This window comes from Cricetulus griseus, chromosome 2, assembly GCF_003668045.3.
Source record: "Cricetulus griseus strain 17A/GY chromosome 2, alternate assembly CriGri-PICRH-1.0, whole genome shotgun sequence".
Classification (NCBI taxonomy): Eukaryota; Metazoa; Chordata; class Mammalia; order Rodentia; family Cricetidae; genus Cricetulus; species Cricetulus griseus.
Window position 1 is genome coordinate 150649431 of NC_048595.1, and position 14976 is coordinate 150664406.

At 43.2% G+C, this 14976-nt stretch overlaps 1 protein-coding gene across 3 annotated transcripts in view; it reads right to left on the reverse strand.

Annotated features, from left to right (window-relative positions):
- Positions 1–3432: 3432 nt before the first annotated feature.
- Adhfe1 (alcohol dehydrogenase iron containing 1) overlaps positions 3433–14976 on the reverse strand; it is a 31240-nt gene continuing 19696 nt past the window's right edge. For all 3 annotated transcript variants that reach the window (XM_027398875.2, XM_035440022.1, XM_035440023.1), the window contains exons 11-14: positions 14108–14186; positions 13790–13886; positions 10570–10727; positions 3433–3980 (exon numbers count right to left, since the gene is read on the reverse strand). In XM_027398875.2, the coding sequence (XP_027254676.1) occupies positions 3897–3980; positions 10570–10727; positions 13790–13886; positions 14108–14186 (418 nt within the window). In that variant the 3' untranslated portion in view covers positions 3433–3896. The remainder of the gene's footprint in view (positions 3981–10569; positions 10728–13789; positions 13887–14107; positions 14187–14976) is intronic.

Consider the following 14976-nt stretch of genomic DNA (forward strand, 5'->3'; position numbering starts at 1 on the left):
CCCAGCTGCCAGCAATTCAACCAGGAGCTTCAAGAACTAATTTCTGCCCATTCTCTGTGGTTGTCCTCAGGAGACTACTATGAGGGTCATTGTGATGGTGATGGTCTTGTTTTCCAATGGCTCCCAGAGGACCAGGCACTTCATGGCAGCTGTCTGGGTTGGGGCTAGGCATCAGAGACTCACAGCCTGTGCAGTATTGACCTGGAGGTGAACAGTTACCCTACACATCTCCTCCCCAGGAGTAGAATGCCTCATTAGGCTACAGTTTCTAATCCAAACAACCATTCATCGTTTTTCAGGGTTAAAAGGCCAGCAAAGCAATCTTTGTGCACACAATTTCTGTTTATATACTATACTTGTCTGTGTCTTATAAGTGCAGATGTATTTTACTGAATACTTAGAAACACCTTACAGTTGTGTCCAGAGCTATAGACAAAATGCCAAACTCAACGCAGCCCTTCCTGTTCATGGAGAAGGGACAAGAGAGCAAAACTAGTCATCTGTTTATTGTGGCACTTGACAATAAATCATAGTGACAAGGCTTAACTTAGAATTCATGTTTACCTCATAATTAGAGATGTATGGTTGAAGTGAAAATGCTGTCGTATGTCGTAATGCTATGAACATAACATCATATAAACTCTCATGTCATTCTTTTAATTTTCCCTCCTTTGCCAAGTAAGCCAGGTAAGTGAACCTGTACCTCCAGAAATGTCTTTAAAAGGAAATCAATAGGAAACTAGGATTTGGAACGAGAAAAATGCACTTGTTATCTCTGTGAAAGTGTTTGGTGTGCAGACATTGGCCGAATCTTCTCTCTCATACTTAAAATAGTGGGCAAGTTACAAAACACTTCTTTTTCAATGTTTTCAAATTTTAAAGAGCAAAATGATGAGTCTCAAGATAAAAAGACCATGGAGGCTTCCTAAATCTGTTTCCTAATGCATGGCCTTTAAGATTTCCCTTTGCAGAGTCACCGTCAATATGAATACCAGACATTTCTGGTGAGTCACAGTTAGGCATCTGGTTACTTGTTAGGAAAGGTATCCGATATTTGAGTGATAAAGAATTCATTTTTATATCTCAAATTGTTTTTCACTAATTTCTCAAATCCAAAATCTCCCATTCAAGAGTAAATAGTATATAAAACAGAAAAGGCATCCCCTGTGGGCACTTCATCTGTGAGTCAATCATAAAATTGAAAATACTGAAGAAAACGGCTTCACAAATTTCCAAGGACCAAACCTGAATCAGCTGTGCACCGAACTCTGCACTGTGTGTGTGGGATTAAGTGTGTAGACACACCCTGCCGCAGCCTGTCCCTGCATAGCTCTCCTGTCTCCTGCACTAGGTAGCATTGCCTGTCTTGACTCTTGTGAAGTCAGACCTACAAGAATTTATAAAATTTAAAGTACAGACTTCTTTTCTTTGTCATCCCCCCAACCCGGAACAGTACAGCATAGCAAGCAATTACATAGTGTTATTTTGTTTTAGATAGAAGGAATCTAGAAATGATTTGAGGTGCCAGAAGGATGTTCATAGGTTGGTTACATGGAGATGTGGCTCATAGATGTGTGTGTGTGTTTGTGTGTGTGTGTGTGTGTGTGTTTGTGTGTGTGTGTGTGTGTGTGTGTGTGTGTGTGTGTGTGTGTCTGTGTGCGCGCGCACTCGTGCGCGGGTGCACACACATATGCAGTGGTACTGGGAATTGTGTCATTTTACCTTCTTTCTTTTTTATTCTTTTGAGACAGGGTTTCTCTGTGTAGTCTTAGTTGTCCTGAAACTCACTTTGTAGACCAGGCTGACTTTGAACTCACTGAGATCTGCCTGCCTCTGCCTGCTGAGTGCTGGGATTAAAGGAGTGTGACACCACACCAGACCCTTTTACCATTTTATGTGCATGAAGGAACTGGGCACTCACAGATTCCAGTGTCCACATGCAGTCCTGGAACCAACTGCCTAAGGACACAGAGAAACAATGAATGCATTATAAGAGTTTTCTGACTTAACCTATTTGGACATTTTTTTAAAAAAATACTTTATTTAACTTTATTTTATGTGCGTTGGTGTAAGGGTACCAGATCCCCTGGAACTGGAGTTACAGACAGTTGTAAGCTGCCATGTGGGTGCTGGGAGCAGAACCCGGGTCCTCAGGAAGAGCAGCCACTGCTCTTAACCACTGAGCCATCTCTCCAGCCCCCTATTTGGACATTTTTAAAGGGTGATGGTAGCAATCAGAGAATCCCCACCTCTTGCTATGCCAAGTGTACTTTCATTAGTTGACAAATTTTACTGAATGTTACTCAGATTGGCAGAGCTGACTCTTTCTCTGCCTCATTTACATACAGCTTCTACTCATACTCCATTATTTACCTTCTGTAATTTTAGGTAGACATGGCCAACAAGGTGTAGCTGGCATTCTGTTGGTATACCTTATGCTTGTCTCTGGGTGCTGGGTATAAAGCACTTGAGTGTGAGTGTGTGTGTGTGTGTGTGAGTGTGTGTGCCTGTGTGCACTTTGTGCATGTGTGTGTCATGTGCTAAGCATGCATTCCACCACTGAGTTATATCCAAAGCCCCTCCTTCTCTTTGTGTGTATGGTGCATGTATGCACGCGTGTGTGTAGCTGCACACTGTACTGTGTGTGTATGTGTATGTGGAAGACAAAGGTTGACACTGGGTGCTTTTGTTTTATTCTTCACCTTATTTTCTGAGACAGGGTCTTTTAGTGAATCTGGACTGGCTGGCCAGAGGGCCCTGGGCATCTGCCCATGTCCACCTGCCACCCCAGTGGCAAGTTTATAGATGTAGGAAGCTGCGGTTGACATTTACATGGATGGGGATGGGGAGGGTCTGAACTCAGGTACTTATGCATGAATGATGAGCACTTTACCTGCTGAGCTATCTTCCCAACCCTGCCTTCCCCTTTTAAGATTTAGAAAATGGCTTTCTTTAACAAACCCAGACAGTATAGGCATTTATAACATCTAAAGTGAGAGAATAGGCCAGATGTGGTACACATTTGGAATCTCAGTGCTGGGAAGACAGAGGCAGAAAGACCCCAAATTCAAGACCAGCTTTGGCTATAGAGAGTTCAGGCCAGCCTTAAACTACAGCTACACAGTGAGCCTCTGCCTTAAAAGCCAAGGGCTGAAGGTGTTGCTCAACAGTAGATCACTTGCCTAATGTTTGTAAAGCTCTGAGTTCTAATCTCAGCACTATAAAAAGTTGAAAGCATAAAACACTAAGTGCACATTTCCCCTTAATTGTCTGTAACCTAATTTCATTTCTTCAGTGATATCTTTTAGCATTATGATATCCTTTTCCTCTATGTAGACACATTTATATCTAGTTGAAAAGGTAAGTCAAACCATACTAATGTATAATTTTTGCCACTTGCTTTCTGCCAACACCTTTTATGAAACAGACATATTTCCAAGAGATTTACTTCATCTTTATTAATAATACCATAGTATTCCATTATATTTAGACTGTTTTAATTTTTATTACCCCAAAAAGTACGTCAGAGATACTCTTGTCTTTTTTTTTTGCACAGTAATACTAGTGTTTCTGCAGGATAAACTTCTAGACATGCAGTATCTGGACATAGGCTATGTATATTTGTATATCTGATAGACAGTTTTTGTCCATTTGGCACATGGACTGAGAGTTAGCATGTTCAGTAGGGGTTAAGGTGCAGGAACAATGACCCCTGGGGTGTGGCCCCAGGTTTTACATAATGAGAATCAAGGAATTTCCCAAGGATACAATCATATCACATTCAAACCAGCAGCAGTTGAATTAAGTGTGGAGACAAAAGACAAAGGCGAGCCTGACCCACTTCTGCTACCTGTAACTTCTGCTACAAAGGCAACAGTGATCGTTTCTGCTGTCAGTTAGTACAGTTTCATTGATGCTTCGAACAAGGCAGACAAGTCCTCTTCTGATTGGGCACGGGGTGCAAGTTTGGTGACCCTTTCCTGAGACAGTAAAGAAAAAGGGGTTATCCAGTACTTGGAAGTGAAAGTGCCAATGCTATGTGCTTATGGAAATTAGCTTGGTCATTAGAAACAGTGACTAGATACTTCAAATATCCTATAGAAATACCTTGGTGTAACCCAGCACTTGAGGATCAGAGAATAATGAATTCAATGTCAGCCTGGGCTATATAGAAATATTCTGTTAAAAACAAAACAAAACAACAAACAAACAACATGATGCGCAAAGAAACTCCCCACTCCCAGGTCCCAAGCCATCTTCCTTGCCTGGCTTGGGCTAATTCCCAGTCAGGTTTCTCAATAACTATTTCTTTTTCTTGGGGCTTTGGGAAGCCATCAGCCTTTGCCTTCTGCTCAAATGTACAGAACAAACCATCCTGTCCTCTGATCAAGCTGGACCTGCCAATGGCCTCTGCCTGCTGTCCTTGTACACACAGTCTTGTCCCTGGTAATGAATGTCAGGGCTGCCAAGAAAAAATGTAACTGCTGGTCCTCGACTCAAGCCCACTTGCTTCACAGCTGGGTCTTAAGATGCATCCAAAAGGACTTTCTGTAGGACATGGCCCTTTAGGTTATATGCGACAGGAATCCATGTTTTCCCTTATGAATCAAAGCTTCATATTTACTTTTCCAAATCAGTGTAATTTCTCCAGTACTCATCATGGGTGGGTTGGCGATGTCAACAGCCTATGGCTATGTGTTCTCTCGTGGCCCTATGATCCTCCTAGGGCAAGGGACTGAAAAATAATACTATCTGTCCCCCAGATGAACAAACACTACATCATACAGCAGGTATTTAGGTGTATATCCCACTAGCAGGCAAGCATGGGACAAAGGTCTGGCTGTGTTTGGTGCTCTGGTCTGGTACCCATCATAGTGCTCAACATATGGTAAACGTATTATCAACAGTTAATTGTTGAGTTAATGAAGATGGTGAGGGAGGAGAGAGAATATTGGCATCTGACAAGTTCCATATACAAGACAGATTGCTGACTCTGTCCAGTCCTCCCATTTTCCTCAGTTCAGAAACAACACCTAGTAGGTAGTTCAGAGACATCTCAAGGATATAACTGCAAGTCTGTTAGAACCACCTTCAAGATGAATCGCATTCCTTTAAATAATCCACCTTCAAGGCACCACCACACCCTGGCCTGCAAAGGGCTGTTTCCATTTTTGCTCCACTATCGCCCCCTAGAGGTTATTCTCTTAACAGTAGCCAGCTCTCCTTTTGTCCTAGCAGACCTGGGCTTAACAAGCTCTAGATAAATGTCCCTTTGGGATCAGAACAACATCATGGGGCTGCCATGTAACTCAGCTGGTAGAATATTTGCCTAGTCATGTGAGAAGCCTGGATTCTGTCTCCAACACAACAAAAACTAGGTATGGTGGCTCCTACTGCTAATTTAGTACTCAGGAGATAGAGGCAGGTGGGTCAGAAATCCAAGGCCATCCTTGAATTTGAGACCATCTTGGGATAGATGAGTCTCAAAAAAATTATGATGTCTGATGCCTCCTCAATTTGATGCTGTCTCTCAACCCTCTGTCTCCCACTGGCTCATCGCCCCCCCCCCCCCGACTTACCCCTTGCTTCCACTGATTCACATCCCCCCTTCTCCTACTGGCTCACTCTCCCCCTCACTAACTCCCCCCTCACTTCCTCTATTAGTTTGCTTGAGACAGGGTCTTATGAAGCCCAGACTGGCTTCAAATTCACTCTTTAGCAGAGGCGTGTATACTGACCCTTCTGCTTCTACTTCCAGAGTGCTGGGATTACAGGTGTGCACCACCATACCCAGAGCCACCATCCCATTTATAAAATTTTAGCCTTTCTCTTCATCCATTCTTTTCCTAGCTACCATGTCTGGGTTAGGGATGCCACAAAAGACCCTTGACTACCCTCACTGGAGTTCCCTCCACATGGGATTTCTTTCTATCTCATTACTTAGGCATTCCATCCCACCAGTGATCATCATCTGCAAGTTCTTATATCTCACTTGTAAATGTGCATTGCCTGTCTCTCCTCAGGAGAAGGAAGGTGAGCTCCAGGCATAAGCCCTAAAACCCCTGAAAGAATACATTGTGGAAAATCCTGATGACATCAGGCTTGGCAATGATTCCTTGGATATGACAAGAAAGACACAGATGCTCAAGCCAGGCCCTCTAGATCTAGATATAGAGCTCTCAGCTCCTTCTCTGGCACCATGTCTGCCTGCATGCTGTCATGCTTCCGGCTGTGATGATAATGGACTAAACCTCTGAACTGTAAGCCAGCCCCAATTAAATGTTTTCCTTTATAAGAGGTGCCATAGTCATAGTGTCTCTCTACAGCAATAGAAACCCTAAGATAATGTACTTGTACACAGTGTTCAAAACAGCCAGGAGGTGGAAACAACCCAAGTGTCTTTTAACACATGTATGGAATGGATAAACAAAATGTGGTATATCCACACAAGGAAATATTATTACTCAGCCATAAACAGGAACAGAATTCTGACACATGCTACAACATTGGTCAACACATTATGGTAAAATAAACCAGTCACTGAAGGACTGACAGTGTATGATTCCATGTACATGAGGTGCCAAGCCTAGGTACTTTGAAAGACAGGAAAAAAATCTTAAGTTACTAAGGATTGTGAGAAAGGCAATGGGGCAGTTGTTCGGTGGATAGAGAGCTATTTGGGATGCAAAAAAGTCCAACAGCAGATAGTGGATATTGTATAGCACCATGGATTATTAAATACCATTGAACTATATACAGAAAAATCATTAAAATGATAAATTAAAAAATAAAAATGAGATAAGAAGGATGGTGACATCTTAGAGAAAGTGGGAGGAAATGCTGCTTAATATGGATGAGACAAAGGCAAAATTTTATTCTAGCACATCGTGTTAACAGTTATTTATCAATCAATCTACCATCCATCCATGTATCTATTGTCTATCCTATCTATCTACCTACCAACCTATCATCTACCTACCTATTTGCAATCAATTATCTATTTATAGTCAATGTACCTATCATCTACATATAATCTATCTGCTTGCCTATCTATCATCTATCTACCTATCATCTACCATCCATCCATCCATCCATCCATCCATCCATCCATCCATCCATCCAGTTTGTGGCAGGATGAAGAGATGGCTTTCAGTATGTGTTACAGCCTGAGATGATGGTAACAGCTTCCACAACACTTTGTTATAACAAAGAAGAATCCTTTGATGAGCTTGGAGTCTTTCACCAGGATCTGTTCCTCTTTGGGGAGGCAGCTCTGGACTTGGAGCAGCTATTCAAACCTCTTTAGCTTTCTTTTTCCCATTTCCAACCCCAGTGATTGGGCAAACACAGGCAGAGACAAAGTGTCTGATCCTATGCCATATAAAAGGCCAAATAATTTCAGAATAAAGATGTGTTGAGCAATATGCTATCCTTTACAGACATGAAGACCAAAGAACAACTGATTAACAAAGGCACTGAAATAAATCCTTCTACTTTTAGCACATTCATGAAATGACAGCATTTTATCCGGTCCGTCTACCAAGAGTGGGAGTGCTCATTTGGGCAGATAGCTCTCCCCGGTAATAAAATGTTTTTATTTGGAATGTAAATGTTTCTTTCCAGAGGTTTCAGAAATCTAGCTCCAAAGATTAATTTGCTCTTGCCTGCTCCCTCTGCAGCTGGCCCATGCAGTTAGAAGCCTCTGCACGTGGGACTGCCACTCGCTGCCACTAGCACAGGCTGTGTGTTTGGTTAAGAGAACTGGCCTGCTCATTCTTTTGAGGGAAAACTGACCCCTGGCTGCTGAACATAAAAGAGTCTTTATCAAACGTGGACTATGTAAAACAAACTTTCTGGCCAGGCTCTTTGCAGGGACCAGTATGTCCCACTACCTTAAACCTGGTAGATATTAATGAGTGAAGACTGGCCCACTGTATGTGTAGAATTCTGAGGTTGCCATGGCATTCCTGTAAAATGTTCACTGCTGCCAAAAAAACAAAACAAAAACCCCCACGCCAGTTCCTCATCTGTAGGTTATTTCTGGTCTAGTGAGGGCTCTCTGTTGCTGTGATAAAATATTGACCAAAATCAACTCAGGGGAGGAAAGGGCTTATTTCATCTTACCAGCTCCCCAGGTCACAATCTAATCCTGCAGGAAAGCAGGGAACGCTCAGGGCAGGAACCTGGAGGCAGGCACTGAAGCAGTGACCACGGAGGAACCCTGTTTGCTGGCTTGCTTTCATGCTGCCAAAACCAGCACCACGTGGGAGACTCTTACACATTGCCAAGTTGGGCTACCAGCTTGAGGTGCAGCCTTGGCCCCCTCTGGACCACAGCTTCTGTGTGCTGACCCTGAGGAAATAATCCCCAGGAGATCTCTCAGTGATGGTGGTCTCTGATGTTAATCACAGTTGATTTCCAGCCCCAGCTAACCAGAATCAATTATTTCATGAAAGTAAAGGTTTCACTTCAAGGGTGCTGGTCTGTTGTTAATCAGAGATGATTAAGTCCCAGCCGACCAGGAACCACAGCTTCTTAATTAAAAGTCTCAACCAAATGGCCCAATATTCTTTGAGAGACTCTATCTTCCCACTGAACTTCCAAAAGCTAGTCTCCATCATCTGCACCTCTCTTTAACATTGCTTTCTTCCGGGCTCCCATAGCAGCTTCATAAGCTCTGAGCATCCAGTGGCCTTGTCAAGTCCAAACTTCCCAGATTCTCCCCAAACAACACTGTCATGTCCATCACCATGATATCACACTCTGGTACCCATTTCTGCCCTAGTTTGGTTTCTATTGCGGTGCTAAACACCACGACCAAAAGCAACTTGGGGAGGAAAGAGCTTATAGGTTATAGTTTATTATCAAGAGAAGTCAAGGCAGGAACTGAAGCAGAAAGCAGTGGAGTGCTGCCTACTGGCTTGTTCTCCAGGGCTTGCTCAGTTTGCCTTCTTATATACAACAAAGACCACCTGCCCAAGGAGAGCACCACACACAGTGGGAGGGGCCCTCCCACATCATTAAAAAAAAGCCCTACAGACCAGAGCGCAGGTCACTCTGATGGAGGCAATTCCTCAGTTGGGATTTTTCCCTCCTAGGGGGATTCCAGCTTGTTTCAAGTTACAAAAACTAGCATAATAATTCATGTTCTTTTATTTTTAAAAATCGCATTATTAGTTATTATGGGTATGTGTGTGTCCCATGGCACATGTGTGGTGGTCAGAGGACCTATGCTGTATCTCGAGACACTTGTGTTTCTCACTCATTTATACTATTAGAGGCAATTGGATCCACTGGGCTTGAATCTAAGTCAGGGAAACCGGTGGCCCATGGGCCATATTTCACTAGTATACTGAGAAGTCAAGAAACTGGGAGCAAGAAGCACTCAGCTGATGATTTTTCTTAAAAGTAGGAAAGTCTACCCACACGGGAATCTAAATTTATACTTAATAATTGTTGCTAAAGGTTGCTCATTCAATTAGATAGGATGTGTTTTGAGTTTACTGAGGCTCCCTTTGTTCTGTTGCCTCACATTACTTTGTTCATTGTTTCTGTGGACACAGGAAACTGTTAGCTGGAACTGTACAAACGTCTTCTGTGAAGGGTGAGGTCATCAGCAGTCTGAACAGTGATGGGCTGGGGAAGATGGGGCTAGTTTGAGCCCTTGCTTTCCTGGAGTGCAATGAAGAGAGGAAGGCACCGCTGCTTGTGGTAAGTAGGGTACTGCTACACATGTGGATGCTCTAGCTGCCCGCTGTCCCAGAGCCAGGGAGCCATCTGTGAAGGCTTAACGCTTGACAAACGAGCCGCCAGGTGAACCCTGCTTTCCTGCTTTTCTATATTGACTAGGAGGACTCAGGGAGCACACTGGGTGTGGCAAGCATGGTGTAGTCCACAGACTCCATGCTTGTGGATCCGAGGGTCTACTTAATAGTACATTGCAACAAATCAGGACCTTGGCCCATTACAATGTGGTATACTAGCTCCAGACAGGTCCAAACAGAGATCACATCTTCATGTGCTTCTCGGGAGAGGGAGTTTTATAGCCATAATGATTCTACTTTATAAATATGAGTAACTTAGTGTATATTCTTTAGCAAACTCTGAATAAATGAAATAAGGTGCAGAGGGACACAGATGTGTATGAAATATACAGTTTCCCCAAATGATCCAAATGCAAACTTGTAATGGTTTCAACTTAAGAGCTTTGCTTGTATTCTAAGGAACAGTAGGAAGCTGTGATGATTTATAGTGGAAAATAACATGGGTGGTCCTTTTGGAATGGCTTTGCTCAGTCTTATGGGGAACTCCTGAAACAGCAGAAGTATGGGAAAGGGCGGGGCTTGCATAGCTCAAGTCAGATTGGCAGTTTGTATCTTGGATTTTTTCATAAGGGATTCTTTCAGTTTGGCCACATAGATGAACATTAAGGCATGGGGACCAGGCTGCTTTTGCACTGCAGGTTCTCTAGCGGCTGAGAGGGGTGCTGCAAGGTCACTAGCAGACCTGGGTGTTGGTCCCCACTTGCTCTGTGTGTAGCAGGCATGAAGGCCACATTGTGCATCTTACCTGGGGCAGTGTCCCTTTCACCAATGAAGGGATGTCATCCTTGGAGTAACCGAGGGCACCAAGACCGTCGTCAACTTTTAGGTCAAACAGGAATTGTCGGAGAGTATCTGCCAACACAGGTCCAGCATCTTGGGTCCTGGCAGTGCGGATGTCGGCTCCTAGAAGAAAAGCGTAGACCATAGGAAGAGAGGGAAACAACTTCTAGTTGTATCTCAGTTACAATACCAGCTGAATATGTGAATTGTACCCAATGCCACCTCCAAACACCGAGGTCCAGTGCACTACTAGGATTACCTGAGATATCTCTGTGGTCAGCGGTCAAGCCCACAGATGACACATTGACAAGACCAGGCTGAGGAGCCAACAGCTCTTTAAGCTGGCTGGGGCACTGAGTTCTCACAGTTTGGGGGACTTCTGACTTCTCCCTGTCCACCACATGTGGTGGGGGAGCAGAGTCAGAGTGACACATCGAAGAAAGGAGTTGCTGAACAGAGGGCAGGAAAGACGGCTGGTGCTAGGATGTGGGGGATGGTACTTTTTTTGGGGGGGCACAGCTTATAGGGCTTTCAAGAGTTGGTATTTACTGACATCTAGAGGTGTGCATGTTCAATGTCTTCTAACAGCAACACAGTTAGAACACAGGCTTTTGCAAACAGTTACAAATGCCACATGCTGACCACCATAAAGGAAGAAAATTCCATGACAAAACTGTTACATGTGGTAGGAAAGGAAAGGTTTTCCGCTTTATATCTTTTTTTTTTTTTTTTTTTTTTTTTTTTTTTTGTCTATGTTGCCAAAGGATGGGGGATGTTCCTCTTAGTAAATGTCTCAGTGCAAGCCAGGCAGAACAAAGAACACGAAGACTGGGAATAGTGCTTCCTGTGAAGATAACGATGTGAAGAAGGTTGCCAAGGTTTGGAGATTTTTAAGGACAGAAGTTTAATGATTCAAAGCACAAACAGTAATAGAGATGCCAGTACAGAAGGGGCATGGAGTTCTGTTCTTAGGCAGGGGAGTGTGAAACTTCCCAAGGGAAAGGAACAGATTTCCCACCCTGTACCTAGCACCCACCCTGCAGCCCATCTATCGAAGCAGAACGCCTGGGCAGCCCACAAGGCTAGCATTCTGCAAATGAGGTAGCGTTGGACCACGTATAAACAAAATGCCTACAAAAGAGAAGTGCTCCCTCCTTGCTACAGCACACTGTAAGTCAGATCTAAGCCTCTTCCTTCTATGAGGGTCAGAGCAGCTTTAGTTCTAGAAACAGGTAAATAGAAGCAGATACAGGGCCAGATGGAGAGCAACAGGATGAAAGGTAAACCAGGCCTGGCAAGATTGTCTGTAATACCCAGCGGCAGCTAAGAGCGGATTAGGTGAGAGGCGTGACACAGGATATGGAGTTACGGTTTATGATCCTGGGATAGCTGCCATTGAACACACTGTACAAACTTGTATGCTTTCCTATGAAGCAATTTTTTTAGAAAAGAAAAAGATGATATGAAAGAAAATGAACCAGTCTAGCTAAGAGGAAAAACAAACAAACAAACAAAGATTTCATAGAGAATTAACATATTTAACCGGCAATATGGGATAATACTGCAATTCCTAAGTAGTTATAAGGACTGCTGTGTTCTTCTCCCAGTTTTGTTTAACAGAGTATCTGCCTTCTCCTAATGTCTGTGCTGCCTGGAACATGTCCTGCAAGTTTACTAAGGTTTCCCCCATTCGCAGTAGATCTAGCTTACAGTTTGGGACACACACACACACACACACACACACACACATACACACACACACACACACACACACACACACACACACACACACACACACACACACCCTTTAATTTTCACCATTCTCGTATTTACAAAGGCTACAGCTATATCCCAGCACATTCCCCTCCCTAAAGGGAAACGGGATACAGACCCCGGTAAATCTGCCAGTGTGCTCACACAGTACACACTGCAAACTGAAGCCTGGGTTTGGCTCGAAGTCCTGGGTTTCTGACATTAACATTCCCAGCACAGCACCTGGAGCTGTGGGGCACACAAAGGGCTGGTGTAAGAGGGAGGGCCAGGCAGTAGCCTTGTGGGAGGATGTCTGCGGTCACTCCTGCCTCCTTGGGAATAATCTTTCCAACGGCTCAAGCTACAAGGACATAATGAAGAATGGAGTTTTCATTACAGCCTTTCTCTTCCCACCCACCCTAAACACAAGTAGGGGACTAAGGCATTCTACAAGTATATCAAGTTCTCCAAGTCACTAAAAAAAGAGTTCTTGTTTCAGAAAAATACTGTTTTTTTTTTTTTAATCTCCTACTACGGCTATCCAGAATAAAATTTCATTTCTGTAAGAATCAAAAGGCACAGTGGACATCTCATTAGAGAGGTTACTTACTCGACAGTATGGCAAATAGGTTTCTCATTTGGAATGGCTTTTGTTCCTTGTTTAGCTTCTCTGTGATTGGGGGTTACTGCTGCTTTCTTGACTTATTTTATCAGCAACTCAGTATTACTTGTGTGCCAACAATACTTTCTTTAGAGGCAAAAGCAGAGCAAATAGCATCAGGACACAATAGAATCAGTATATTAGGTTCCATTTCATGACAGATGCTTAGAAGCCTAAAATTATGGTATTTAATGCCTGCTGCCCAGGGCTTCAGGCAAGTTGTTAACATTTTATCACTGAGCTACTTCAAAGAGACAGCTTTTGTTATTGTTCCTGGGAAACACTCTGTTGGAGAATATTTAACTGTGTAAAGATATATTGCATTTGTTTAATTATGTAAAGATGCATTGGTGTTTTTACCTTGCCTGCCTAAGGTACCTGATTGGCCTAATAAAAAGCTGAATGGACAGTAGTGAGGGAGGAGGTATAGGCAGAACTTCTGGGAAGGGTGAGTAAGAAGAAAGAGGAATTTAGGCTTTAAGAAAAAAGAAAAGGGGATGCCAGGGAGATGCCAGGGGCCAGCCAGCCAGCCAGCCATGTAGGAAGCAGGAAAAGTAGGACATACAGAATAAAAGAAAGGTAAAAAGCCCCAAGGCAAAACCTAGATGAATAGAAATAAGTAAAAGCAAGTTAAAAGAGCTAGTGGGACAAGCCTAAGCTAAGGCGGAGCATTCATAATCAATAAGTCTCTGTGACTTTGGTGTCTCAAAGAACACACCATCTACAACACTTCACCTTGGAGAGCCACAGGATTGTGAGTAACGGTTCATACCTAATATTTCTGCTGTCTCCAGGTGCCGCTCTGGAAACATCTGGGCTGTGAAAGTGAACACTGCTGGAGATGTGAGCACCACAGAGAGGCCATGGGGCTGGGAAGAGATGGACAGAAAAGGTTTCTTCCTTAATAATCTAGATAGAGTATGCAGAACAGTCGAAGCATGGTCTGGGGTGCAGCTTAGTGGCACAGTTCTTGACAGTATGCATAAGGTCCTGAGTTCCACCCCCAGCCCCACCCCCACTAAAAATACACATAGAGAAATGGTGACAATTGTAAGATTTAGCTGAGTAATTTATTATTAAATATTTTTACCACCAGAGGGTGATCCACATTGTATTCCTTGGCTTTATATGTCTTCACTAAACCTGAAATTGGGTAAGACATGCCATGGCTGGAAGAGAAAAAAAAATCTGTTGACACACAGTTGCCAGAAATCAATAACTTGGACACTGTTATGGGAGTGCCCCACTTGTCTCTGGACTGTATTGTTAACTCACGGAGTTCTACATGATGTATTTCTTGGGTGCAGAGATGTACTGTGATGCACTCCAAGTTTAGTGTATTCATTAACAAAAACCTCTGAAATGGTCAGGCTCCAGTGATCAGAGAGTTGCATGCATTGGACAATATGCAAGTGGGACCCACTAGTGACCCATTCTGCAAGTAATTGACAGGCTGTTTCAAATGGTGTTTATTTTTTATGATTTATACAAAATAATTTAATGCACTTAAATATCTTAGATTGATGAAAAATATATGTATGTGTTCATATGCATATATTCATATGTTCAATGCATCAGTAAGCTATCATGCATTCCTCTTAGAAAGTTACCTAGTGTCTCATTGCAGGTAGACTCCCTCCCATTTTAGCCCCAGACAACAACTGAAGCGCTTTATGTATGTTTCAAATGTTGTTTATTAATGGTGCTGAATTATAAAGGACTAGCCTAGCCTACGAAGCTGGGCTAACCAGTTCTATTTAATTGACTTTTATTGCCTGCATTTTATCTTTGCAAATTGGTGTGCAAGCACAGGGCAGAAGCGGGTTCTAGGTCTTCTGTTCTATTATCCTTTCTTTTCTTTATTCCCTCGAGACAGGGCTTTGAACTTACAGCTAGGCCGGCAGCATCAAGTCCCAGAGACTTTGAATCCCACAGCGCCAGGGTTATGGGTAGTTGTGG